The 25,483-nt window shown below is 41.3% G+C and overlaps 2 protein-coding genes across 3 annotated transcripts in view; both read left to right on the top strand.

The window, feature by feature from the left end:
* Positions 1–14,701, top strand: part of fbl (fibrillarin) — a 32,266-nt gene extending 17,565 nt beyond the window's left edge. Inside the window, exons 5-9 of the mRNA XM_049583208.1 lie at positions 2,168–2,338; positions 5,508–5,640; positions 9,899–10,011; positions 10,170–10,315; positions 13,482–14,701. Coding sequence (XP_049439165.1) covers positions 2,168–2,338; positions 5,508–5,640; positions 9,899–10,011; positions 10,170–10,315; positions 13,482–13,506 — 588 coding nt within the window. The 3' untranslated portion in view covers positions 13,507–14,701. The remainder of the gene's footprint in view (positions 1–2,167; positions 2,339–5,507; positions 5,641–9,898; positions 10,012–10,169; positions 10,316–13,481) is intronic.
* Positions 14,702–15,888: 1,187 nt separating this feature from the next.
* dyrk1b (dual-specificity tyrosine-(Y)-phosphorylation regulated kinase 1B) overlaps positions 15,889–25,483 on the top strand; it is a 173,084-nt gene continuing 163,489 nt past the window's right edge. Inside the window, exons 1-2 of one of the 2 annotated variants that reach the window (XM_049583143.1) lie at positions 15,889–16,616; positions 17,202–17,256. The gene's annotated coding sequence lies outside the window, so the exon portion shown is untranslated. The remainder of the gene's footprint in view (positions 16,617–17,201; positions 17,257–25,483) is intronic. The other variant, XM_049583142.1, reaches the window with a different exon arrangement.

The following is a 25,483-nucleotide window of genomic DNA, read 5'->3' as shown; positions in this document are numbered from 1 at the left end:
TGCAACGGTTGTTTAGCTAGACAGCCAATCAGTGGCATTATGTTGGGTATTCGCTGTTGTCGTATTTGTTGTTAGCCATTAGCCATAGCATTGCAGCTATGGTTAAATGTGTGGGCTGTGGCGCTTTGTCGAAATTTTAAGAAAAAACACGCGTCATTTAAGGTGGAGTGGCTATCGGAGTACATGCAAACAGACGAGGGAACGCCACTTTTTCAAGTGAGAGTGTGTGTGTGTGTGTGTGTGTGTGTGTGTGTGTGTGTGTCACACACTTACAACATAATAATATTCTGATATTTTTCTGCACTACCTGGCCAGGCCAGAAATGTGTTTTTGCCAGTAAAAACTTCATCCAGTACAGCACTGTCTGTAGCAGTAGCGCTGCTACAGTTTTTGTTTACATGCATTCATTGCACTGCCTGGCCACTAATAATTTTTTTTGCCAGTAAAATGTTTTCATCCAGTACGGTGGCACTGTCTGTAGTAGCACAACTACAGTTTAAGTTTACATTTAGTCTTTGATCTAACATATTATATTTGTTGCAGTTTAGAGTAGGGATGCACTGAAATGAAAATTTGTGGCCGAAGCCGAATGATATTAAACGCTTGGCCGAATACCGAATATCGTTGTTTAGTTTTTCATTAGTTTTTGCAGATGAACCCCCTCCAGATTAGTGTTGTCACGGTACCAAAATTGGATCCCACTGTACGATACCAGTGAAAGTATCACGGTTCTGAGTAGTATCACGATACCTCAGCGAAAATGAGGCAGATGTGCCTTTTGTCATTTATAAAAAGATAAATCACTCCTCTATAATACATCAATGATATTTCAATGGAATAAATTACTTATTGACTTATTCATACTTCAAAAACAGCATCAATAAGTGATAAACATAGGGGGGATCAAAATAAAATAAATAAATGAAATAAGAATCAACCAGCCACCCTCCTCCCCTGACAAGTCCCTTCATAAGTAAAGAACAGTCCCTAAAGTGCAGTGAGATTTGTGGACCGTTAACGGCTCGTTTCTCCTCTGACACATCACATACCTGTGTTCGGCTGGCTCGGCTGTTCAGGTACTTCTGGGCAGTCCACACGCCAAGGATATTATTATTATTACACGGATGTTATTGGAGCCGACTTCTCCTCGCCGGTAAGCCGTATGCCATATGGCCGCCGTATGCCATATGGCCACCGTATTTGACAGGAATACATTCCTGTCTGTGACCCCCGTTCAACCCACAATCGGTGGGATTCGCCTTTCGTTTTTGGTGCTGGTTGAAATCTGTTGGCTGCTCGCACAGCGTGCTGAATGATTTAAGCCTATTTTCCTCGCTCAAAACTATTTTTCGTCGCAAATGCGAGTGCGGTGATGGGCAGATCGCCACACTGCTGACATTTTAATCCGCCCGTCAAGGCATGCTGTTTGATTGCGTTATCAAAACCGCGCCGCTATTATTCGCCCTTGCTTTTAACTTATTCCACCGAATACCGAATGTGTGTTTTTTTTGCAATATTCAGCCGAATATATTCGGTTACTGAATATTCGGTGCATCCCTAGTTTAGAGGCCTAAAGTGGTTGGCAGTTACTATTAGTGTTACTTATTTTGTATTCCAAAGAGTTGTTTGCTCTTTGTGTTGCCATTACTCTGAAATGTTTGTGTATTGTCTCCAAGTGACTTTTATGGAGCACATTTTTCTCTTAATTGTTTACATTATGGCAATAAATGCAAAATCTATTTTGCCAAAACAATGTTTTGTTATTGTTAATTGTAACTGACCTAGATATGCAGTAGTTCATGTTGTTAAAATAATCTTATTATTAATCTTTATCGTAATATTCACTTGTAATGATATTTGGGGTTGGAGAGGTGATGCCATGGCGCCGCCATGTGGATGTAGTGTATATGCATTAGATGTCGCCCACGGTCGCTCAAGTAGGTGATCAGAGGAGTTGAATGTCTGCTCAGGAGTTTTCAAAATTAGAGGGAACGTTGTCTGTCAGTCATATTTAAGTGTTAAGATCTTTGTCATATGCAAAACGATTTCACACTGTGTCAAATATAAAAACACCTCTGCATCAGTCATAAAGCGTTTGCAGTTGTGGTCTTATGAGTTATGGACAGATTTTGTAAAGTTATGATTTGTTTTCTTCCTTGTCTGTTAGGAAGGAGAGTCTAAGATTGAATACAGAGCTTGGAATCCATTCCGCTCCAAGCTGGCAGCTGCCATCCTGGGAGGAGTAGACCAGATCCACATCAAGCCTGGAGCAAAGGTCATGTACCTGGGAGCTGCGTCTGGAACCACAGTGTCCCACGTCTCTGACATTGTTGGACCGGTGAGTGCCACATGCTCCTAGTGGATCTCAAAGGTACTGAATTGTCTTTTTAATACATTCCAGTGCAACACATCCACAAATCATCTTATTCACCTTTATAGCCTTTTCTCACCAATGTCAGGAACTTGAAACTATAATAATTTTACAATATTAGTCTATTTCTTTTAAATGAGTTAAGCTCAAAATGGCCCAACAACATGGTTCTAATATCTCCACAACACAGACAGTATCCTCTATCCATTCATCCACTGCCCAAGTACTTGTATTGACATGCCAGTAACTTAACATGTCCTGAAAATAACAGTGTAAGACAAGTGCAAATAAGACCTGTAGTAATGCCATAAACCTGTAAATACAGGCAGTAGCCTCTTTCACACTGCCTGGTCAAGGTGGGAATATCGCAGCAATATGCCCCCTCTCCATGCTGTATATAAGGTACAGTTGTGGAATGGGGGCCATTAAAACTGCCACGGAAGGTAGTAACAGTGCCAAAACAATGTTTGTATAAACATTGTTATTGTATAACTCTAAAAAGACCGACAGCCACATACTGGGGAAAACAGAAGCTCCTTACCTTATTGCGTAAACCAGAATCTCCTTACCCTCCAAGCAGAGGACTAGATCAGCTGCCATATTACAGAGATTGTAAATGATTGTTATTGACGTTATGCTTTTTGTTATCGTTTATACAGTGCTGACGCTGTTGTTAGGGATGTGTACCGAAACCCGGTACTAAATAGGGCTGTCAGAACAAACTTCGCTATTCGAAAACAATTCAAATTATTGTAAAAATAAGCATATTCGAAGTTGGAAACTAAAAAAAAGGCGCTCTACTCTGCATTAAGAGATGTTTTTTGGGGAAATACATGACTGTCAGAGAAGCCCTGTTTACAAACAGACCTACAATCCATCTCCTCTTCTCCTCTCTCTCTTCTCAGCGGAGGGTGCCCTGTCAGCCCTGCGCTGACAGTGACAGGGCGCATCTCTTTGATCTGAAGTGGCACAGCCCGTTTGCACATGCTTCGGGGTCGTTCAATAGAGTAATTGCAAATAAATATTGTTTTAATGTGTAACTATTGAAATGTTCACAAGGGCTTTCATAAATTCCTACAATGTTGCGGCACTGCCGCCTTTGCAGATTAAAAGTTAATGACAGCGACTTGAAGTGAGGAGGAGCAACACGTCTCCGGCTTGTCAGCTTTTGCATGTGATGCAAAATATTAAAATAACATCGTTATAACACAAAAAATATAAAAATGCGGTGGTAGGCCTAGGCTATAGCCTCTACCAAGGAAAAATTTGAATATTATTCGAATTTTTAACATAAACATTAAAAATTCGAATCTGATTTTGGGGTAAGATAGAGGGCCCTAGTACTCAATTAGCCCAGGGGCTAAATTGTCAAAGACCGTAGCATTGATAAGCTCTGACAGTATTGGTTCTTTTATCTGTACTTTTACACACTTTGGTAGTGTTGTCACGATACCAAAATCTTTGTTTCGGTACCAATACCAATATGAATTTCGGTACTTTTCGATACTCTGGTACTTTTCCTAAGGAAAAGTCCTTTTGGATACAAACCTTTAGAACAATAAATAGTAGGGGTGTAACGGTACCAAAAAAATCATGGTTCGGTAAGTACCTCGGTACGGACGTCACGGTTTGGTAACTCAAATGTTCCACCAAGTTTGTGTTGTCTCATGTTGTCTCACTTTGCGAGGCAGACTTTCTCTTGTCTTTTTTCACGTGCGCCAGCTGCGAATGTTGAGACAGGTGTTGTCATACACACCACTTGCGCAATCTGTGCTCCAATAGGAACAAGAAAGGCGTTTGTGTGCATAATTGAGTAAAATAAATTAACTAAATTAATGAATTGAATCAGTTTCAAAGTACCGGTATTTTCTGAATGCAGTATAGTACCGTTTGGAATACTCTAGTACCGCGGTACTATTGTATTACCGGTATACCGTGCAACACTACATTTTGGTTTAATTCATTATCATCCTGCAACCTCTCACCTGCACTCTCTGCTGGGGCTTACCTCCACATACACGTCACATCCACACACACCTACATGACACAGTAGTCGTAAACAGATGAGCAGCCCTGGTGGAAACAAAGTGAAGATAACTTGAAAATTACTCGAGTTGACAGCAGCTATGCTGAAATTAAACCTTAGCGATTAAGAAGTCAAAAATTTATCAATACATTTGTTCAGCAAACATGAACATGTAGACAGCGATATTGAATATGCTCTGTCAGCAGTCTCATCTACCGCCACTAATGTTATGTTTTACACTCTAGTTTAGACAGCAAGCTAGTTCTGCTGATAGCTAATTGTTACTGATAAACTGAGTTAGTCTACATGCAGACAGCTGTCATTTTAGCTTGACACTTTGGCCAAATACTGTAAAACTAAGCTGCTGGCTGACCCAAACAGCCCCTCTTCTCTACTACCAGCGCTAATGTTACCTGCATGCAGGGAATCACATCAGCACAGAGGGAGTAGGACAGAGGACAGGAGGGCTGGCTGATAAATACTAAACTCAACTCGGTATTGTCACTTCAGGAATATTATTTATATAGTGACATTACTGTTGCTGCTCTAGATACAACAATTTGTTTAATTTAAAGAATTCAACAATCCTGTTCTGAATTTATTCTTTTTAAATCAGTATATTCATTACCAAAAAAGCACTGCATCGATAAGGAATATCAATACAAGTAGTAATATTGATAAAATCTTAATGATACCCATCCCTAGTTGTGGTACATGTCAAACCCTTCACGCCTCTTTTGGTTGCTCAATGCCGTTATGGTGTTTATAATCACACACTGGAGCGTAATATGCCACTGTTGTTTGGTGCTGTGAAAAAATGCGAAGCAGGCATAAAGAAGGGACTTTGTAGCAGATCTAGAGCGTCATCTCTGTGTAAAAAGGGCTAATGAAAGCTGAGCAAGAACAGCCAAAAGTTCTGTGTTGGGATTATTTTCTATAGCCTCAGCAAACCCCTCCTCAACACTTGAAATTCACGTAACATGAACAACATGTAACAGCTGAGCCTCACATTAGTTTAACAATGACTTAGTGTTGCATTCCAGAGGGTAAGTAAAATATATTCATGTAATGACCCTTTAAAAAGTTACATTGAAGTGTTGTTTGTTACAGGAAGGGCTGGTCTACGCTGTGGAGTTTTCCCATCGATCTGGTCGTGATCTTCTTAATGTGGCAAAGAAACGCACCAACATCATTCCAATCATTGAAGATGCCCGCCACCCACACAAATATCGCATGCTGGTTGGTAGGTAGTCCTGAGCCCCAGCGGGAACATGGCATGGCTGGAGGAAGACATGTGGAGCTGCCATGGTGCTGGTCTATTCTTAACAAATGACTGAACCATGAAAAAACTTTACAACATTACCTATGTCTAGGGTGACCATATTTTGATTTCCAAAAGAGAGGACACTCTGCCCGGCCATGACATAGCCTACTTAAATGATACTTGCAGTTTACTCAAAGATGCCTTATAATTTTAATATATTTAAAATTTATATGTACGGATAGAAAATTCAGTTACAGTGGTGTGAAAAAGTGTTTGCCCCCTTCCTGATTTCTTACGTTTTTGCATGTTTTCTGCACTTAAATGTTTCAGATCATCAAACAAATTTAAACATTAGTCAAAGATAACACAAGTAAACACAAAATGCAGTTTTTAAATGAAGGGTTTTATTAATGAGGAAGAAAAAAATCCAAAGCTACATGGCCCTGTGTGAAAAAGTGTTTGCCCCCCCAGCTCCTGTTAAAACATAACTGTGGTTGATCACACCTGAGTTCAATTTCTGTAGCCACACCCAGGCCTGATTACTGCACACCTGTTCCCAATCTAGAAATCACTTAAATAGGACCTACCTGACAAAGTGAAGTAGACCAAAAGATCCTCAAAAGCTACAGACTTTTTCCACACCACTGTATATTACAAAATAATATCTCTCAAAGACAGAAATTCAGATAGGCCCCAATAGGGGACACATACACACACTAGAGTGTGGCGATCCGAGCCCGACGGTACCCGACAGGTCGGGTCGGGTTTGGTCAAAAATGTAGCTATAAATTGTATTCGGGCTCGGGTCGGATTCGGTCAGCTCTCAGTGAAAATGTAGTGTAAAAATAAATAAAATCCTATTGTCTGTCCTGTTTTGGGCACTGTTATTTACGTGATAGCACCTGAACATAACACACACACACACACATTGGCTTTTTGTTTCTACCTCTCTCCTCACTGGAAGTCTCGGACCTCCAGCCGCCCGCCTCCGCCTTGATTAAACGCTGAAAATAAAATAAGAGGGAGACAAGTTTTTCCTATTTTATCTTATTTTGTTTTATTTCTCCCTCTTCTCTCGCTGGAAGCGTCGGACCTCCCGCCCCCATCTCAAACACGGAGGTCTCACTCTCCGCTGAGCACCCATGGCGCACGCCCGGCCTGTTAAATAGCCTGTAACCATAACAGCTGTGTGACACAAACTCAGTGCTTTGGTCATTAAATAATGTCTGGCTCGGTTCAGGTTAGGACAGAAATATGCGGCCCGTGCCGCACTCTAACACACACAAACACACGGAAAACCGGACATTATCATCAGTTCAATCAAAAACTCCCCAGACGCCCCGGACGGGACGTGAAAAGTGGACATGTCCGGGCAAAAGAGGACGTATGGTCAGCCTACTTATGTCACAAACTGGCTTAGTGAATGCGACAAATAGGGAGTGCACACAAAAGATTTAGGTAAAACAAGCATAATTTATCAAACTAAAGTGAACTTAAATAACCAATGGAGTAGGTATGTCAGCAAAATCAGTAATGAAAGCCACGTAAAGATGTGTGTCGTGTGCTGTGGAGGTGTTGTAGGTACAAACCAAAAACAGTGATACCAGGTGGATGTCTGTTACAGTCAAGCTTCAACCTTGAGATCTGGAACACAAAACATCAACATTTGAAACAATACAACATGAAGAGAAATAACATTTCCCACTTCTGACGTGAAGTCTACCCTTTACACTGGACTAGCCATCACACAAACACAATTTCATATGAACAGTGACCTACACCTCAGCCCACCACCAGCCACCTTAACAGATCCAATCCCTCCCCATCAACCTTGGATCCAGAGCAGGGCTGCAGCTATTGATTCTCTTCGTAATCCAATATTCTATTTATTATTCTGGCGATTAATCGAGTAATCTGATAAGAAATACTGCATGTTTCCATTAAATTACTCAAGCTTCATTTAAGGATGATAGTAATATAGAAAACAGAAAATAAGTCTGAAATTAGATAAATGAGCAACAAATTTGTTCTTGCTCAGCTGAACATGTTGCAACCTTCTGCACAAAGCTGTCAAAAGTGACTCTCCGACTTAAGAGTATGATTGATTTCATTTTTTTATTGATATTTATTACTGACCCTACTGACTGCAGTCCAAATTAATATATCTGCTGTATTCGATTTGTGCATTTTAGCTCCATTTTCAACCTCGTGTGTGTGTCTGAGAGTGATTGATGGGGTGCATGCGTCAGTGAGTGTGTGAATGAGTGAGTAAGGGGTGGGTGTGTTAATGTGTGTGACTAATGCCTGTTATACACTACACGATATCAGCCTGATTCTAGCCTGATGCAGCGACGTATGATGTCGGCATGAATCATGGATTTTAAGATTTCCTCTAGGGCTGTTACCACACAGAGTAAAAACGGAAAAATTATGGTGTGAAACAGCAGAAGCACTTTAGCAACCCGGTGAGTACTGCAATTACTGTCAAGCTAGCAAAGAATGTTATTTCGTCATAATGGAGACCAACATAAAGTAAGAAAACTAAAAGCAGAGGCTACCAGCTTCATTTGAAACAGACTACTTTATAAACGGGCCATTATTCATTATTCCCTCAAAATTTTTATATTTACTTTTGATCCGCTCCCATTTGCCTTGATAGAGTTAATGCATCGTGCCGTCATTTCAAACTCAACACTTCCTGTATCTGTTTCAAATTAAAAGCCCCTTATAACTTCGGTTGAGAGAATCCCTTCATTTTCTAAATAGGCTTTTATTGTGAAACATTTGCAGGAACTTGTGGAGGATTCAGTGACTTGTATGTTTGCGTACGGTACTTCAAATGTAGCTCTTGCCATCTGCTGGCACTCTTTTACATTACTACAATAACATTTTGGTAGGCACATGAACAGACACAGTGACTGAAATAATACTAAAAGTAATAAAAATAGGATAAGAATAGCCCAATGACATCACACACATCGTGAAAGACGACCGGGGATAATTGGTGTGGACCATCGTGTAGTGTGTCATGTCTGTCAGCCAAGTCATGGCACGATTTTATGACTCCACAATCGTGTGATGTGACTGTCAGAACGGACAGAAATGTCATGTAGTGTGTACCAGACATAACAACATGATTTAAGCCAAGGCTTTAACAAATTGACTACAGCATTTTATTTTCCAAGTGTTGCTATATTCCCTAGCAAAACTTGGCTAATACACATGATACATCACCAGGTAAGGTTAGCCACCACATTGATTTCTGTTATTAATCAGCCATTATAAAGCCATAATACACGTATGTTCTTTACATGCGTTATGAATCTCATCTAGCAATCACTGATTAAGGTGAAATGCAATTAAATGTGACGGTGATGTTATTTTGTTGTGTTGGGTCCGTTCAGCAAACTCGAAGCATACACTGAATGTTTTCTACTTAGATGTTGTAGCATTGAGGATGTGCTATTGTGGTATGCTAACTCAGTTTTGCAATACACACTGAACTGTTTTCTTTTCGTTTTACCTTGTAATGATCCCTCACTCTTGACACTTTCTGGCATTTTCTTTGGGATGTCTCGCTCTTTTCTTGTCCCTCTTCCTCCATAGTTTTTCAATCCGCGCTTCACACCACATTACAGCTGCAAAGGCTGTCAACAGTGAAAGTGATAACCGCGTTGTGCAACAGAAACAACTGCCATGCGAAACACAGCGCACTGTATATTTGTACTGGATTTAACAAATCATCAACACATCCAGAGGAAACTACTGGTATTAGAAGCTAGTGCATGGTAAAATAAATGGTCACAACCGAACTAATGGCTAGTTATAAAAGCTTTTTTTTTGGCCTTTATTAGATAGGACAGTTAAGCGTGAAGGGAGGAGAGAGAGAGGGGAAATGACATGCAGCAAAGGGCCACAGGCTAGAGTCAAACCTGGGCTGCTGCGGCAAAAACCTTGTACATGGGGCACCTGCTCTATCCACTAGGCCGCCCCCCCACCTCAAAATGCAGAATTGCTTTTTCCAGAAAATCAGGAATTGAGTATAGATGATAATTCACACTTGAACTTAGTAACTAACATTATCGTCATGTCACTTGACAGATCTGCCTCTTGTTGCCAAAGGCAATGGACAGTGAGGAAAAAGCCTGATGCAGTTTTTGGGCTCATGTCCGATATGAAGTCAGACTGGATGCGCTGCAACATAATGTCCAGACAGTAATGGTGTGTCCTTCTCCAGGTATGGTAGATGTGATATTTGCTGATGTTGCCCAGCCTGACCAGACGAGGATTGTTGCTTTGAACGCTCACAACTTCCTGAAGAACGGAGGACACTTTGTTATCTCCATCAAGGTACATTGATGGCTCATTGACAAATAGCAGCCCTTCAACCTTTAACATAGTGTACTATCAAGAGATAACTCCAGTTATGTGTGACTTCTGATCACTTTGTTCATATTGCTTGTACTGTCAGCTGTGTAGATTGATGTGTTTTTTTTGTTGTTCCTCAGGCTAACTGTATAGACTCAACAGCAGCTGCAGAGGCAGTGTTTGCCTCCGAAGTAAAGAAGATGAGTGCTGAGAACATGAAACCTCAGGAGCAGCTCACACTGGAGCCCTATGAGAGAGACCATGCTGTTGTGGTGGGCATTTATAGGTACGCCAACATCAGACCACTTTCCCTGACCAGCTCATGTATGGGTCTTCATTAGACCACTGCAGAGTTCTAGGGAAGGCAAATTCTTCTAAATGACGTACAAATATGCAGTAAAATAATCAACTGCACAAGTATCCACCCCCCTCTCGATGCCACAGCTATAGGGCTTTCCATACACGTACTATGTATGGATGATGTGCATCTTCATTACAACAGGGTTACCTGCTTGAGGGTGTTTCTTTAGATGATAATAGTTTGTCTTAAGTTGATGACGTCTAGAAGTAGCGGGCTGATCCACAGCTAAAGTCCCACAGTTACCTTTTTGCAAGTATTTTTCCATCACACAGCAGGGCAAGTAAAAGAAGTTTACCTGTTAGAAGTGAGCTGTTTGCAGAGGTGCAGTAAGATCCTGTTGTCTGCTGCACTTAATCAAAAGGCTCAGACACATCAATCCAACTTCAGTGAACTAGCAGTGACGAAAGCCCCCTGCTGCGTTGCCAAACGTCGTCAGACCTCGGCCAAAAAGTTGCACATGAACACAGCAAAGACTTCAGCTGACGGCCAACCAGCACATACATTCTGCGCCTGCATGAGAAAAAACTCTGCACACCAGCAGACTGCGGGAGTCTGTAATTGTCATCCAAAAAGGCAAACTGGAAACTGTCATGATGCTAGTTAGGAGATTAACAACACAATCCAATGCTGAAGGAACAGAGCATATTTACTGTGTGCCATTGAACAATAAGACAAACCATCAGGAAACGTTTTGGCGTAAGAGCTCAGTGTGTAAAGAAAAATAATCTGACTTCATGTAACTTGACTTTAGGGCAACAGTGCGGGACACACTGCAACAAATACAGATGACAGATGGTCACCAATGGCCAAACATTGACAGCCTGATGTGTCAGAGGCTTTAGGTATAACAGGACCAATCAAAGCCCTTAGTGGGGCTGTCTTTCCAAACATGAAGAGTTAAATCCCTTTTCTTCTGTGGTAGCTATAGACTTTTCTACCTCACTCAGGGTTTTTCCCAGGCCATATGTACCTAGATAATTATTTGGACTATTTCCATTTGTATTAGTTTTGACTAGAACGATGCAGCTTACTTTTTTGTGAGGTGCCAACATGTTTTGCAAATTGATGTAATTCAGCAAATGACGACGTTGATGAATCACTCTAGTAAACTAGGACTTACATGTGGTATTAAATTCAAATTATAAATGTCTGCCACATCTTCATTATTGGGAGGACCATAATTACCGTTTGTTAGTCATGGTAAATCTAAAAGTATGTAATGTTTTCCTGATTAACAAAAGTGGTCCAGTAGGCCCCTCGCATTCCATGCCAGCTCCAAGCCAGCGAGCTGGACATCTTGTCATTAAAAGTTTGAGAATAGGTTGAGATTGTTTGGCTCCAGGACCTCTAATCATTTGCTTTACCAGATAAAACTGTAAGACTCTGAACGCCAGCTATCTTGAGGGAAACTTCGGAGGGAACCAGCTACTAGATGGTTTGATTGGTGTTGCCCCTGTAGCCAGGTCAGACAATAAATTTGCACATCAGAGCCGCTATGGGCCTCCACCAGAGTTTCCTCTGGCTTCTCCCTGCCCAGATGTAGTTCAAAATCTTCCGGAAATCTCCTTTTTAAATACTTGCTTGTTCCTTCATATCATTCTGTGTCCCCCCTCTCAATTAGGAGGTTCAGGTCAATGGATGAGAGGAGCAGCTGCTGCGATTTGAATGTATACTTTTAGATCCATCAGAATGAAGGGTTAACTTTTACTTTCAATGCGCCTGACATCCGCTGCTGCATCTTTGCCCTGAGTGTACCCTGCGCTCTGACAGTGTGGTGATATAAATAACAGAACGGTATACTGTATATATTCCAGTAGTGCTCCTAATAAATGGTCCAGCTTCAAAAATAGAAAATCCGTTTGTGGCGGCAGATTTTTAAATCATGTTGGGCCCCCAAAAATAAATCAATGTGTGGGAAACCCTGGGTATGTGTATCTCTAAGTGTTTCATTGTCATTTCATCCATACCTCACTGGTAATTGCTGCTGTTGTTTGTTTGTTTTTTCTTTTCAATAAATGTAGGACTAATTTGCCCAGTATTGACAGTTCTTCAGCTGTGGTGAAATGCAAACAAGAATGTGCCAAATAATATTGAATAAATGTCCATGGTTTCTTTTGGTTGAAAAAGAGTATTAAATTACAGCTTGAGTTGAATATAGCAGCTCTGTCAGCACCTGCTTTCAGCTGCTGTGTTCAGTACAGCTCCATCTGCTGAAAAATTACTTTTTCATCACGTAAGACACACGTGAACTAAAATAAAACGGGCAGTTTCTATTGACAGTGTAGTAGCATGGTGTCATTAGAGGACACACAACCTATGCCAACAAGCTGGGCTGATGGCTTTTTTTTCATAGCTTAGCTTGCTGCATTTCTCTGGAGATAGCTTCAATGTAGTGAAACACATTTTCGGCTGCTGTTTTTTGAGTCCGCTAGGTAATGGCTACTTTTTAGATCTTGCACAGTTTGTTACTCGCATAACAGGTCATAAAAACGTCACACCCACCCTGCTCACAGACCTGTCCTGCCATCTGTCCTGTTTATACAGACGGGTTTGGCTGAGTTACCACCTCCCATGGTGGCTGGAAGGCAAGACCACTCTGTCCCCCCATTCCGCAACTGTACCTTACATACAGCATGGCGAGATGGCTTTGATATTCCCGTCTTGAACAGGAAGTGCAAAAGGGGCTTTAGTGTTCCCTTTCAAATAGTTTGACTAAACTTGGGGTTTGTTTCCAACCTTGTAGTATTCACTACATTAGTTCCACTGCATCTCTAGGTAAACTGTAGTAATGTGGGATGGTGTTAAATCCAGGTTGTGAGTAAAGTGACCTGTGTGGGATGAAAATCAACAGGCAGCACATTAACAAGGTGAATTTGGTAAACAGGAACAAATGATCACGGTACTGCACCAGAGCTCCATGAATGGGATTGTGAGGTTTAGTCAAGTTTCCCCTCTCTACTAATGTTTCCAGGGTTGAGTTATGGTTACAGGTTGATGCATACATCCCAAACAGTAGCAGTCAGCCCTACATACATTGTGCCTGCTCTTTTTCACATATTGTGGTAACGTCCTCTTTTCTTTCTCTCCTCAGACCTCCACCGAAACAGAAGAAATGAAGTGTAGAAGAAGACTCAAGGAAACTGATTACCATGTTCAACCACCACCTTACTTTTTATACTTTCAGTGTTGTCCATTGCCCTCCTCTCTACTTCTGCCTGCATGTCATGCCATGAAAGCATGAAGCGCAAACATTTGTCTGGTTTTCCTTTATTTTGAGTCCGCTCACAGTTAACTGACCAAACACCCAACTTTTAGAGAGTCTTTACTGAGAAGGATGGGAGCAGATTATATGACATCTGGGGCCATTTCAGCCATAGGTTGTCACCTGAGCAGGGTAATCATGACAATGGTACAAGTAGTATGATTTAAAAGGTTCACATCTGTTTTGACCACACTTATTTATGTTATGCACAAGTGATGCGCATATCCAACTGAATATCAGGTCTGTGCAACTACACACCATGAAGACTATAGGAAAATATTTAACACTTGATGACTTGTTTATTCAGTCCTGTGTAGTGTGTTCCCAGCCTTAAATGAGTTGGGAGGGATTTTTTTTAATTCACCTGCCCCTTTGTTGTGAATAAGTTACTTTCTACCCTGAGGAGTATTTCAGCAGATGAGATAAACTTAATATGAAGGGCTTTGTTGAAAGACCTATAAGCAGTTACAGAAGTTTGAGTAATTGTTTTGATTTTGGCTCCAGTTAGCTTTTTTGTTTGTCACTACCTTTGTATCAGTATTTATCGCTCCCAATTCTTTTCTTTCTGATTTTTTTTTTTTTTAATGACATTTTTCTGGTTCTCTGCTCTTCTGATTACTGCCTTTATTGGGATGCTTCGTACTCCAGATAGCACAATCCCGTATTTGCAGGGATTTTCCAACTATCCACACACCATACACCTCAGATGGCTAGTATTTTAGGTGAACAAGTTATCTGTCACAACTTATGTACGGTAAAATCTACTTTGTCTCCATGTTGTGTGTATTTATTCCACAGTACCCACACTTTGTAGGCTATGGAACCCTTGGTGCTGAGCTGTTTAGTGGTGAGGTGGTAACTTTGATCGTGTGTGTACAGACCAATATAGATGGTGACTTTTTCACTGACTTGTAATTTGATTGTAGTATAGCTTTTGTGTTGGCAGACTATAAGGCAGAATGGTTGTACAATGCAACAAATTATGCTTATATATTTGTTTTTGACACAACCAGGAACTTGGTTTTATTAAAAATGTTTGATTCTTGTTATTGATTTTATTGTCTTTGACTAAGTAACCACATATAGCTACCAACAAAATGGGGAGATTTACCTTTGCACTGTACACAAACTTTTGCCATTTTATCAAACATTCATTCCGAACATTTGTTGTTTCTTAAAAGCGTTGAATGCCCTTCTGTTAGGGACTGCTCTTTACTTTGCAGAGGGGGCTGTCTGGCAGAAAATGAATGACCCTCCCTCCACCATAAATAAGTTATTAGAGCCTTACAACTTGCCCTTTGATGTTTGAAAGTTAAAAGATTTCAGACAAAACCTGGAGTTAATAAAGGCCTCGGTTTATCACTCTTGTTGTGCACGCTAGTTCGTGCTTACGAGATTCTTTTTGGTTAAATTTTAAATGAGATGATAGTGACTGATGAAATATCACTATTTTAAAGTCAGATTTAGTTATGGTTTTTGTTCTAACTGAAGTAGTCGTTGCACTTGATGTGTCCCAAGTACTGTCGGAAATTTGATAGTCCAATATTTTCTGTTTTCACAGTTTCTGGCTGGGGTAAATGGTATAATTTAGGTGATATATATATATATATATATAATGAAAACTTAAATGCGTACAGGCTTGGAAGACATGTTTTCATTAAAATACAAAACACAACCACCACTTAAATCTGTATGCCCCTCCCCTAAACCTAAATTAAAAGACAAGTCCCTCCCCAATGCATAAAAAATTATTTAACATGCCTTCCCTTCTTTGCACCACTCAGTCCTCCCTTGTAAGTAACAAACAGTACCATAAAGGATAAATTTCCACAAGTGACAGGGCCAGTTCAGGTGGTTCTTTAAAAGTGCAGCACCATTATCTCCATCTCAGATAATGGCTAGACTGGTATCAATAAAGTCCAAATTTACAACTAAGCTTATGGCTGCAGTCCTCCAATCGGGGGAGACTGACTGTTCTAGATAGTAGTAGTTAAATTTCAGTTCAGTGAGTTATTAAAATCAACCGGGTTCCATACACGCTGCCAGCTCGAGCCAAAGCCGTCTCCTCGTGTCTACGGAGCGTGTACACAAATGCTTCCATGTGAGCTCGGATAGGTTTTTGGCCAGACGAAAACGAAAGACTATCTAATTTAAAGACTTAAGAAAGTGATTGTCCGCGGTGGATTTGTTTTGGCAGCCATTTTGTGGGAATTTTGTCTGGAGCGCGCCGGGCCGTACTTGCCTGGTGTCGGGAGTGCGCTCTCAATGCAGCCCCTCTCCTTTGACCGATATTAACATCACGGAGGGGCTGGCCAGCACAGAGCTAGCTGTAGCTGTGCCTGCTAAAATATATTTAGATCGTAGCGTCTGCCTGTATTGTCTAGCGGCCAGTCGGCTGGCCGGTGTCCACCAAGCAGACTGCAGTGTGTGGACTGTCTTCCTCCAAATTACAATGGCAGTGTTTTATTAGACAGCTAGCATGCTAGCTAATAGCTAGCTAGCTAGCTAGCTAATGTTAGCTTCTTGCCTTTAAATTAATTTAAAAAGCTGACGGGCTTGCTAATCCACCTGGCCAACGCTGTAATTGTAAGGTAGCATCTTTTACACGCGAGAATAAATGTGGGACAGGTATATTAAGTTTGCTTAATAGAAGACTGAGTTCGAGGTGTCCGTTGATGAGGCGGCGGGCTGCCCACCTCCCCTTAGGCACGGCTAGCTGAGCTGCACCGGCAATTAGTCCCCATCGACAACCCGCTCTGTGAGCTCCGGAGAATAAGGCAATTTTACTGGAAACTAATCTCACCGGATTTAATCGGCAAATAATTTTACAACACATTATTGGGATTTCTACTGTGGAAGAGGGACGACTGACCCGGGGGAGGGGGCTCGGTTCGTGTGGACAGAGGGAGAAAGGGGTTCCGAACATGGCTGCTCCGCGGAACTTGGTTCGACACACCGCCTGAGGTAAGAAACAGCCTGTCGGCGTTGTCTTTTTTTATATTCATGTATGAATATGGAGCTAGTTGGTTCTTTTCTCTAATACGTGTATGTCAGAGGGGTGACAGTCAATCAGTAGTTACAGTGCTTGGTAGCATAATGTTAACGATACCCCTTCCTCTCTACGTTATTCGCCCCTGTCACCCGGCCTCGTGTCCCAGTTCCTTTGCCACCGGTCAGATGGCTAATGGGGCAGGCAGGCTCCAAATCGGTGGGTTAACGCCGGCGTCGAACAATGGATCGTGTTAAACAGTTAAGGCTTGGCTGTCGTTGCTACTGTAGCTGAGACGTGTATTATGATGATGGACCACATAACGTTAACGTTACCCGTCTTAGTAGCATGCAGTGTCCTCTAAGTCTTCCGTTAGCGTTATCACCCCACCACCCCCCACCCCCCGGTCCTTGTAGTTTACGTTATAACTGTGTTTCTAACAGCTCACCATCTGGCGAGTTTACCGGGTGTTGGGTTGGTCATAAAGAGGCTAACGATTGATGCGATTATCTGTGTGTGTGTGTGTGTGTGTGTGTGTGTGTGTGTGTGTGTGTATCTAGGCAAGCTTCAGTAGAGGTGGTATCGCGACCTGCCTTGAGTAACACACGACACCAGGTAGAAAGGGAGAGGATGCCGGTGGACTGAGGGGGAGATGGGAAATGAATGGATGTGTTGGAACATAATCGAGACGTGTTGATATCATCTAGTATAAAGTAGGTGGTTCTGTCATGATGTGGCGTGTGGATTGTGATGGTTTTAGGTATCATAGCAGCCAGCCAGCAACCCCAGACTGTCCTCTGCAGATCTGCAGCATTCATCTGCTATAGCAGCTAATGCTGGCCGCTAGCTTAGCTACCGCATCAGCCCCAGCCCCTACCCTGCCCTAGAGTGGAGGGACACGGACACTCAGTTGCCGGGCAATGGCTGCTCCTAGGAAGGGAGCAGGAATATGATGTGACCAGTGCTGACACACAGCTGGAAGACAGCTTGACATCAGTGTCTGCTTACATATGGGTCGCTGTAGTCCCTTTGGTCGTTGTCAACAGAAAATGTGGTCTAAAATAGTTGCCGATTTAACTAAGGTTTGACACAAACGATGTGCTCCCTCCCTCATCTCGCTTAAGTTGGGGCTACAGCTTTTCTTATGGTAAACCCATGAGTCTCAAAATGGACATTGCTTCCCAACCACTTCTGCTTCTTTTCATTCATTCTTTATCTTCTCAAATCATGTCTGGGTAATACTGAACCACTAGTATGCATGATTGTTAATCACTTGACCACATCCACCAAAAAGGCTACATATAAGCCATGATTAAACATTTCAGATGGGTAAAAGGTTAGATTTCCTCAGGTTGAAGCTTCAATCAGAAGTGTCTTAAAGACCAGTGAGGACATGCCTACTCAATGTATGAGCCTTCAGTGGAGTTGGACTTGTATTCCAGGCAGTTGCAATTCCATTGAGCTACACCAGACTTAATGGATGTTGTTTTTGTGTGTTTACTATGTATGTTCCCAGAGAAACTAGTAAAGACAAAGTTGCACTATCACTGATGTTGACTGCTCATAAAGGTACTGAGCTCTGTTCATCAAAAAACAAACTATTTCGGCTGAACCTGCTGCTTGGTTTCAGTCAGCCACCAGTAGATGTAAGTGGGAAGGCACCTGTGCCCAGTTGGCAGATTAGCCCCTTCTAGCAACATTGTCAGTGTGCCACAACCGCTTAATCACCACCACCACTCCGAGCATATATGAACACTAATATTTCTGTGATTACATTTACCATCTGTAGCTGTCACCACATTCAGATAGAAAATGGCATAAAGCAGCAATGCCACAATATCAGGAAATTTTAATTTCATTTCAATGTAAAATGAACTTTTTGGTGTTTATATTAGAAGATACTGTGACTTGTATCTTGCATGTTGTGGTAAAAGAACTTATTGTAGCATATCATTTGAAATACAGCAATGTATATTCAAATCAAATCAAATCAACTTTATTTATATGGCACTTTTCATGCGACACACGAAGTGCCTCACAGAGGTTAAAAACAACAAAGATCCAAAACAGAAAACAAAAAGAAAAGAGAAAACCCAACCCTCCCACCCCATATAGATACATAAATATACACATGCGCGCGCACACACACACACACACACACACACACACACACACAGTAGCTATCACTAAAGAGACATGGCTGAGCACCAAGACCCGAGGCAAGGAAAAGGCCACCTCAGGGGCTGTCCACACTGAGAGGGCCCATGGTCCACGGCCACAGTGAGCGCTGCCATAGAGACCACCCCGACCCGGGCAGACAGGAGGCTCCACACCGAGGTGCAGTGCCCTTCAGCCACCCAGGTCAGAGCGGTCTCCCGACGACACCTCCATTGGGAGACCAGGAACAACTCTCACTGTGGTAGGCCCCCATGAGGAAACACTGGAGCTATAAACTGAGGGACTAAAACAGTAAGATAGGATAAAAGGTATAAAAAGAACCAAATAAATAAAAAGCTATTTAGCTCATAAAATTGAGTTAATAGCTAGGTAAGAATGATCTAAAACAGACACACAAAATGCATCAAAACTAAAACCTATAACCAAAACAACAAAAGATAAAGGTTAAATGAGATAAGAACATTAAAAGAGGAAGGGTAAGAACATAAAAAATAAATAAATAAATAAATAAATAAAAAATAGATAATAGATAGATAAATCGGTTATAAAAAGAATTTAAAATATATAAATAAAGAGATCAGTTAAAAGCCTGATTAAAAATTTGAGTCTTGACCCTTTTTAAAAAAAAAAAAACCCAGAAAAAAACATCAACAGTCTCTGCAGCCCTGAGGTTCTCCGGCAGGCTGTTCCACAATTGGGGGCCATAATAACTAAATGCCGCCTCCCCATGTGTTTTAGTCCTAACTTGTGGTATGGTTAAAAGGCCAGTGCCGGAGGACCTCAGGGTCCGCAAGGGTTGATATGGTAAAAGCAGGTCAGATAAATAAGAAGGCCCAAGACCATTAAGACATTTAAAAACTAATAAAAGAACCTTAAAATCGATCCATATCCATATATTGTCACAGTATGCAAGACAATATATATTCCTGAGCACAAAACTATTTTTTTTTTTTAACATCAAGTCAAATCTTGTTAATTGGATCACAGACTGGGTGCACAGTGGGAGTGGAGCATCCAGGAGTGACTTGTCAGTGCCAGACTTTTAGTGTTCTCTTACACTCCAAGATAACGCTCCGTCCCACTGACACAATGTAAAGTAAATTTTTGGCTTGCTTTGACTGTTGGAGTGGTTTTGCAGTCTGTGTTTTGTGGCCTTAAACAGCCGGTGGACTTGTTTCCTGACTGACAGCACAGCTGTGACAACAAGTGCAGACTGCGTGTAGACCTTTTTAAATAGGAATTGTGCAAATTTGCAGTAAAGCCCAATCAGTCTTCGTTTGGCATTGGCAGTATAAACAACATCAGGGAGTGCGGCAAAATGCCGCCTGCCCACTTTTGTTCATACAGAATGTGCCTTTTTCGGGGCAATGGGGGGCGTGAGCAAGTAACAAAACGTGTAGCTCAGCATTGGACATGAACAGTGACGTACTCTGAGGGAAGCCGCGGCTGGTCAGTCCTTTGGCAATTCTCTCATAAGTTGGCCCGTCCTTCACCATTTCCGTCATTTGACAGTTAATGGCCTCTTCGTTTGCGAGGGCAAGGAGGGCGCACAATTCCTTGTCTTCCCAGTTGCTCATCTTTACATTGTCTTTCAGGTTTGCGTGTCCCTCTTGCTACTAGCAGCTCATTCCTGCTATCAGCTGTTTCCTGTTTATCCACCGCCATTGGGTCGCACATGCGCCCTATCAACAGCTCCTCCCACAAGTCGTCAACAGCCCCACCTGTGGCGGAAGGGCGCCTCATTCTTTTTAAACCAAAAAGGTTTCCCCAATATGTTTACCACTCTGTGTGTCTAAACACTTGCAGCTTGCCTGCAAAACGGCCCAACATTCGCCGAAAATCTGGCAGTGTAAAAGGGGCTTGTGACAGCTTTGACACACCAATTTCAAAACTTTCCAGGTGTCACTTAATTTTCTCCTTACCCTCTACTTCTCCCATGGTCCTATTCCTCTCTGCTTCTGTCTGCCTACAACCTGGGGTAACGTCACTCTTACTTAAGTGGAAACCTTATTTAAATTTGAGCAGATGCATCTTTGCTTCAGCTGCTGCTGTCAAGTGTGGCTCTGTATGTATCTGCCTCTGTTCACATCTGTCCAATGACCTTACGAGCATTCATGTCCCGTATTAATATTGATTATGTTTTATAATGCAACTGAATGGCAGCATTCACCACATTTAATCTGGAAATTGTTTTTTGTGGCTGACTAAGGTGTGGAGAATGTCAGTACAGCCAAGTTCAGACATTTGCTCTCTATTGTATGCATAATTAAATAGATAAAGAACGCATTTAACGTAATACAGCACCCAAAATTACTCAAAACACTCTCTTTTAGTTGTCAAAAGTAGGTGTGGAAGATTTTAATTTTCAGGGTGTTCACAATTATTGCTTAATATGTACTACTACTAATGGAATACAACACCCAAAATAACTCAACACACTCTGTTTGGATGTCAAAAGTAGGTGTAAAAGATTTTACTTTTCAGCATCTTGTGTGTATTGTGTTATCTCTAAATATGTACACATTACATTTTTGTAACATCTAGTACTAATAACAATGTTACCAAGGGTCTGAAATAAACACCCAAATGCAGGTCAGTGTTCTGTTTGGTGAATAGGCCTACATCCTGAAAGGATATCTGCCACACTGGTGGTTGATCTTTCAATGTTTGTACAAAAATAGTAAAAATCTGTGCTGAGAGTCTCTAGTTTTTCTGCACTGTTTACTGTGAGGGACATCAGCTACACCGCAAAACTATTATTTGCTGCTGATTAGGACTCTGTCATGAGAGTAGACTGTTCATGAAGATGGATAACATGACAGCTCCCCAGAAGTGAAGCCCCCTGGTGGCTGGCTGCACTACAGGTCATAAAACCTGCCACCTTTATGTTAGTAGATGGGACATGGGCCAAACTAAAAACTCAAAGTACACGTCAAATAAATTTTTCCTATTGATGTTTGTTTTTGCCATTTACTGTAAGGTAATTTTATCACGCTGCTGTATGTTCAAATGTTCATTTTTCTAAGTTTGGTTTTAATTGGATATTTAATGCTATAAAACAGGGATTTTACAACATGTTGGACAACTGTGCAAGTCAATCTGTGGGCTTGTATTCAGTGGCGTTGCGTCGCAAGGTCAGACGGATAAATGGGCAGGAAACTTGATACCGTAGAGATCACTACTGTGCAGACTTGGGCTCTGAATGACGTCACCAGAGCAAGATGGGAGCGGCTGTATCCAGGTTATTCTATCTTAACTTGTGTACAGTGGGGGTAATTGGAGATGCATCGTCCATCTTTATGTACATTCTATAGTCAGGAGCAGGGGGCAAGACTTAATGGACCATACAAAGAAGACGATTGTGGTAGAGAGTGAGGAGTCAGATGAGGATATGTTAAAATAATACTGCTTCAAATTGTGCTCTAGCCTCTTCTTTAAATTTGTATTCAACACAATGCCTTATCTCAGTGAAATGTACTGAAATGACTGTATATGTGACACAAAAAGGCAATAAATTTTTTTGGCCAGCTTGGCCAGTGGATGTTGTCATCTGTCAGTCCCTTTGGCTGTTGAGTAAGTTTATTTTGGACTCAGAGTTACACATTAAATTATACAACAGATTTCAAAATTGATAACATTAGGAAAAAATTGCATCGAACTACATATCTTGAACCTTGTAATATAAGATAAATTATGTGTAATGATATGTTTAATGATACCATTTTTCATTATTACATATCATGATAAGGGGAATGTACATTGAACAAAAATACTAAAGCAACACTTTTTTGATCCCATTTCCCATGAGTTTAAATAAAAAATCTCAGACTTTTTTAGTGAGCACTTTATAGACTTTTTAAGCGAGCACTTTTCAAACATAATCCATCCACCTGACAGGTGTGGTATATCAAGATGCTGATTATACAGCATCAGTACCACACAGGTGTGCCTTGAGATGGTCACAATAAAAGGCCACCCTAAAATGTGCAGATTGATCATAAAAACAGACATTTATTAGGATCTCACATGACTAGCACTACAGGAATGTATAATTTGGCTCCACATACCCCAAACAGTCACTCAGTACCTGGTGTGACATCATTTGTCTCATGCAGTGCAACACATCACCTTCACGTAGAGTTGATCAGACCTCTGCTGTTGTTTATTAATGTTACTAATATATTTCAAAGCAGTGCTTGACAAGAAGGATCTGTAAGGCATGGTGGGCTGCATATGATTGAATACGCTGCTGGAGATCTTATAAGAAAAATCTGAAAGTGTTAAATGCTAAAGACCCCTAAATGATCAGGCTCAACTATACAGCAGACTGAGCTACTTCAAGTTTCACAGATGGGCTTAAACAGGACTTTCAGGATTCAAACCATAAAGCAGCTCCAGTTTAAAGCCTTGGATAGCTTATCCAGTGTCTCCCCTGTGTGCATTTAGCGGCAGCATTCTGCTACTGCTAAATGATTAGCTGCTGTATTAAAATATGCCCAACCCATTTTGCAGTCTGCAAACCTGCCTTACTCTCCATTAGGAATGGCCGCCTCCTCACTAGTTGGCACCAGAAATATTAGGGTTTACATTAGAGTTTACATTCATACTGCACGGTGCAAAATGCCTCTCATTTCAGCTGAAATTTAATTTTAATTTAGATGGATTGCTAGATTTTTTTTTTTAACTTTAAAATGAATTGCTATCATTCTTGTTGGATAATCTGCAAGGTTCAATGTACCCCACATTTTAGAGGCAATTTATTTATGTTGGATTTTATGTTACTAGTTAACTTTTGGTTAACTTTTGACTAAGTTGCCGTTATCTTCACATTAATATCGCACGCGTGTTTTGTCCTTCAGCAGCATTTAAAATCCTACATGGTTGTTTAAGATTGTTATTAAAAGCTTCAAAGGGCTGTTAACGCACACAATACTTTTTGGGACAATGTTTCAAATACTTAACAATAAACTGCGCTAAAATCTGACTGTTTTCCCTTTTTTAGCCTCGTGGACTAGTCTTAATTTAAATTTTTGTTTAGTCGACAGGGAAATTAGTCGCCAGGAACATCCCTCCTCTCCATGTTACTGTTTTAATTGTGTTGTAAAATGAAATAAATGAACCTTGTAACCTCGTGTATATAGGTAGTAGGCCCCTAGATTTAGACAACTTTTGAAGTTGCTGCTCAAAATGGCAGACATCAGAGGTGGTAGATTAGATCAGTTGCAGCTAAGTGATAACCCTTTTTACACAGAGATGGCACTGTAGGGCCGCTACAAAGTCCCCTCTTTATGCTGCCTAAGTATTTTTACACAGAACCAAACAGCAGCAGTATCATGTTGATCCACTTCGTAATTGTAGATAGGGCTGCTCGATTATGGAAAAAATCATAATCACGATTATTTTGGGCAAAATTGAAATTACAATTATGCAAACAATTAAGCGGCACACTTGATGACTTACATTGTTTACACAATGGCATGTCATTTCTGTCTCTACATGGTCGCATGCTTACAATTCTCCTCTGCTCTCTGTGTCGTGCACAGCAGAGTTTGGCCCCGATGCGCGCGCACACACACACGCGCGCGCGCAAGAACGCACACACACAGACCAGTCTCTGTCGCTCTCCGTCTGCCATTTTCCACACGCTGTTTTTGAAATCCTCCGCGATCACCTGCCCCTTGCATTACTCGTGGTTCACGTACTTGACTGGCTAGTGGAGTGAATAGAAGAGAGGTGGGGAGGGGCGGTATTGCACATGGGCGGGTTCCGTAGAAGGCAAAATAACATCTCCAGGCGTCCATGACCAAAAATCATTTACCCTCGATTTCATTAATTTTGAAATCGTTTGACCTCAAAATCGTAATCGCAATCACCAGATGATTAATTGCACAGCCTTAATTGCAGACAGCATGCCGACATCCTGGAAGCAAAAGAGGCATGTCAGGTATGACGTGTAACACAACACCATCGGCCTCTAGCGTGACATATGCCTCCACAATAGGCCTGTTGCGATATGTGATAAGTCAGTTAATTGCGCAGTACATTTAAAGGGAGACGGTAACTTTTCCGGCCGCAATTAATTGCCATATTCATGTGTGTTTGTTTTCCTCGTCTCTTTCCACCACAGAGACTGGATGATAAGAGCGTTCACTGCCGTGCATCGTCTGGCAGCCAGGTGAGTTGGTTCATTAGCATAATGAATGGAGGGAAAGCTCTTGTCATCGAGTGTCTTTGTCTCTGTGGGGGAGGCGTGGCTATGGGCTACGCATGCACACACACACACACACACACACACACACACACAGTGCGATCTTGGTGAGGGGGAGACGAGGCGGAGGAAAAAAAGAGAGCTGAGCGTAAAAGAAAGACATGGAATTTGTTCCTAAACCAAATGCCACGGCATTTATTTATTTATATTTCTTATTTATATTTATTTAAATATTGTTTTTTGTTGGGTTTTTTTCAAGTGCAATTTTTGATATGAGACTGAGAGTCCATTTTATCGTTTTTGGTTGTTTGATTTTTTTTCTCATACAGTGCATTTTATATTAACAGGGACTGAGAGTCTATTTTTTTCTGTTTATAAGGTATATATTATATTTATTTTGGTATTTTTACGTGTTATTTCGGATATTTAAATTTTCTTTTTTTTGCATTCCTAAAT

Source organism: Epinephelus fuscoguttatus, linkage group LG8 (genome assembly GCF_011397635.1).
Source record: "Epinephelus fuscoguttatus linkage group LG8, E.fuscoguttatus.final_Chr_v1".
NCBI classification, from domain to species: Eukaryota; Metazoa; Chordata; class Actinopteri; order Perciformes; family Serranidae; genus Epinephelus; species Epinephelus fuscoguttatus.
The sequence above is the reverse complement of the archived record's forward strand: the minus strand, read 5'-3'. Positions and strand labels throughout refer to the sequence as shown.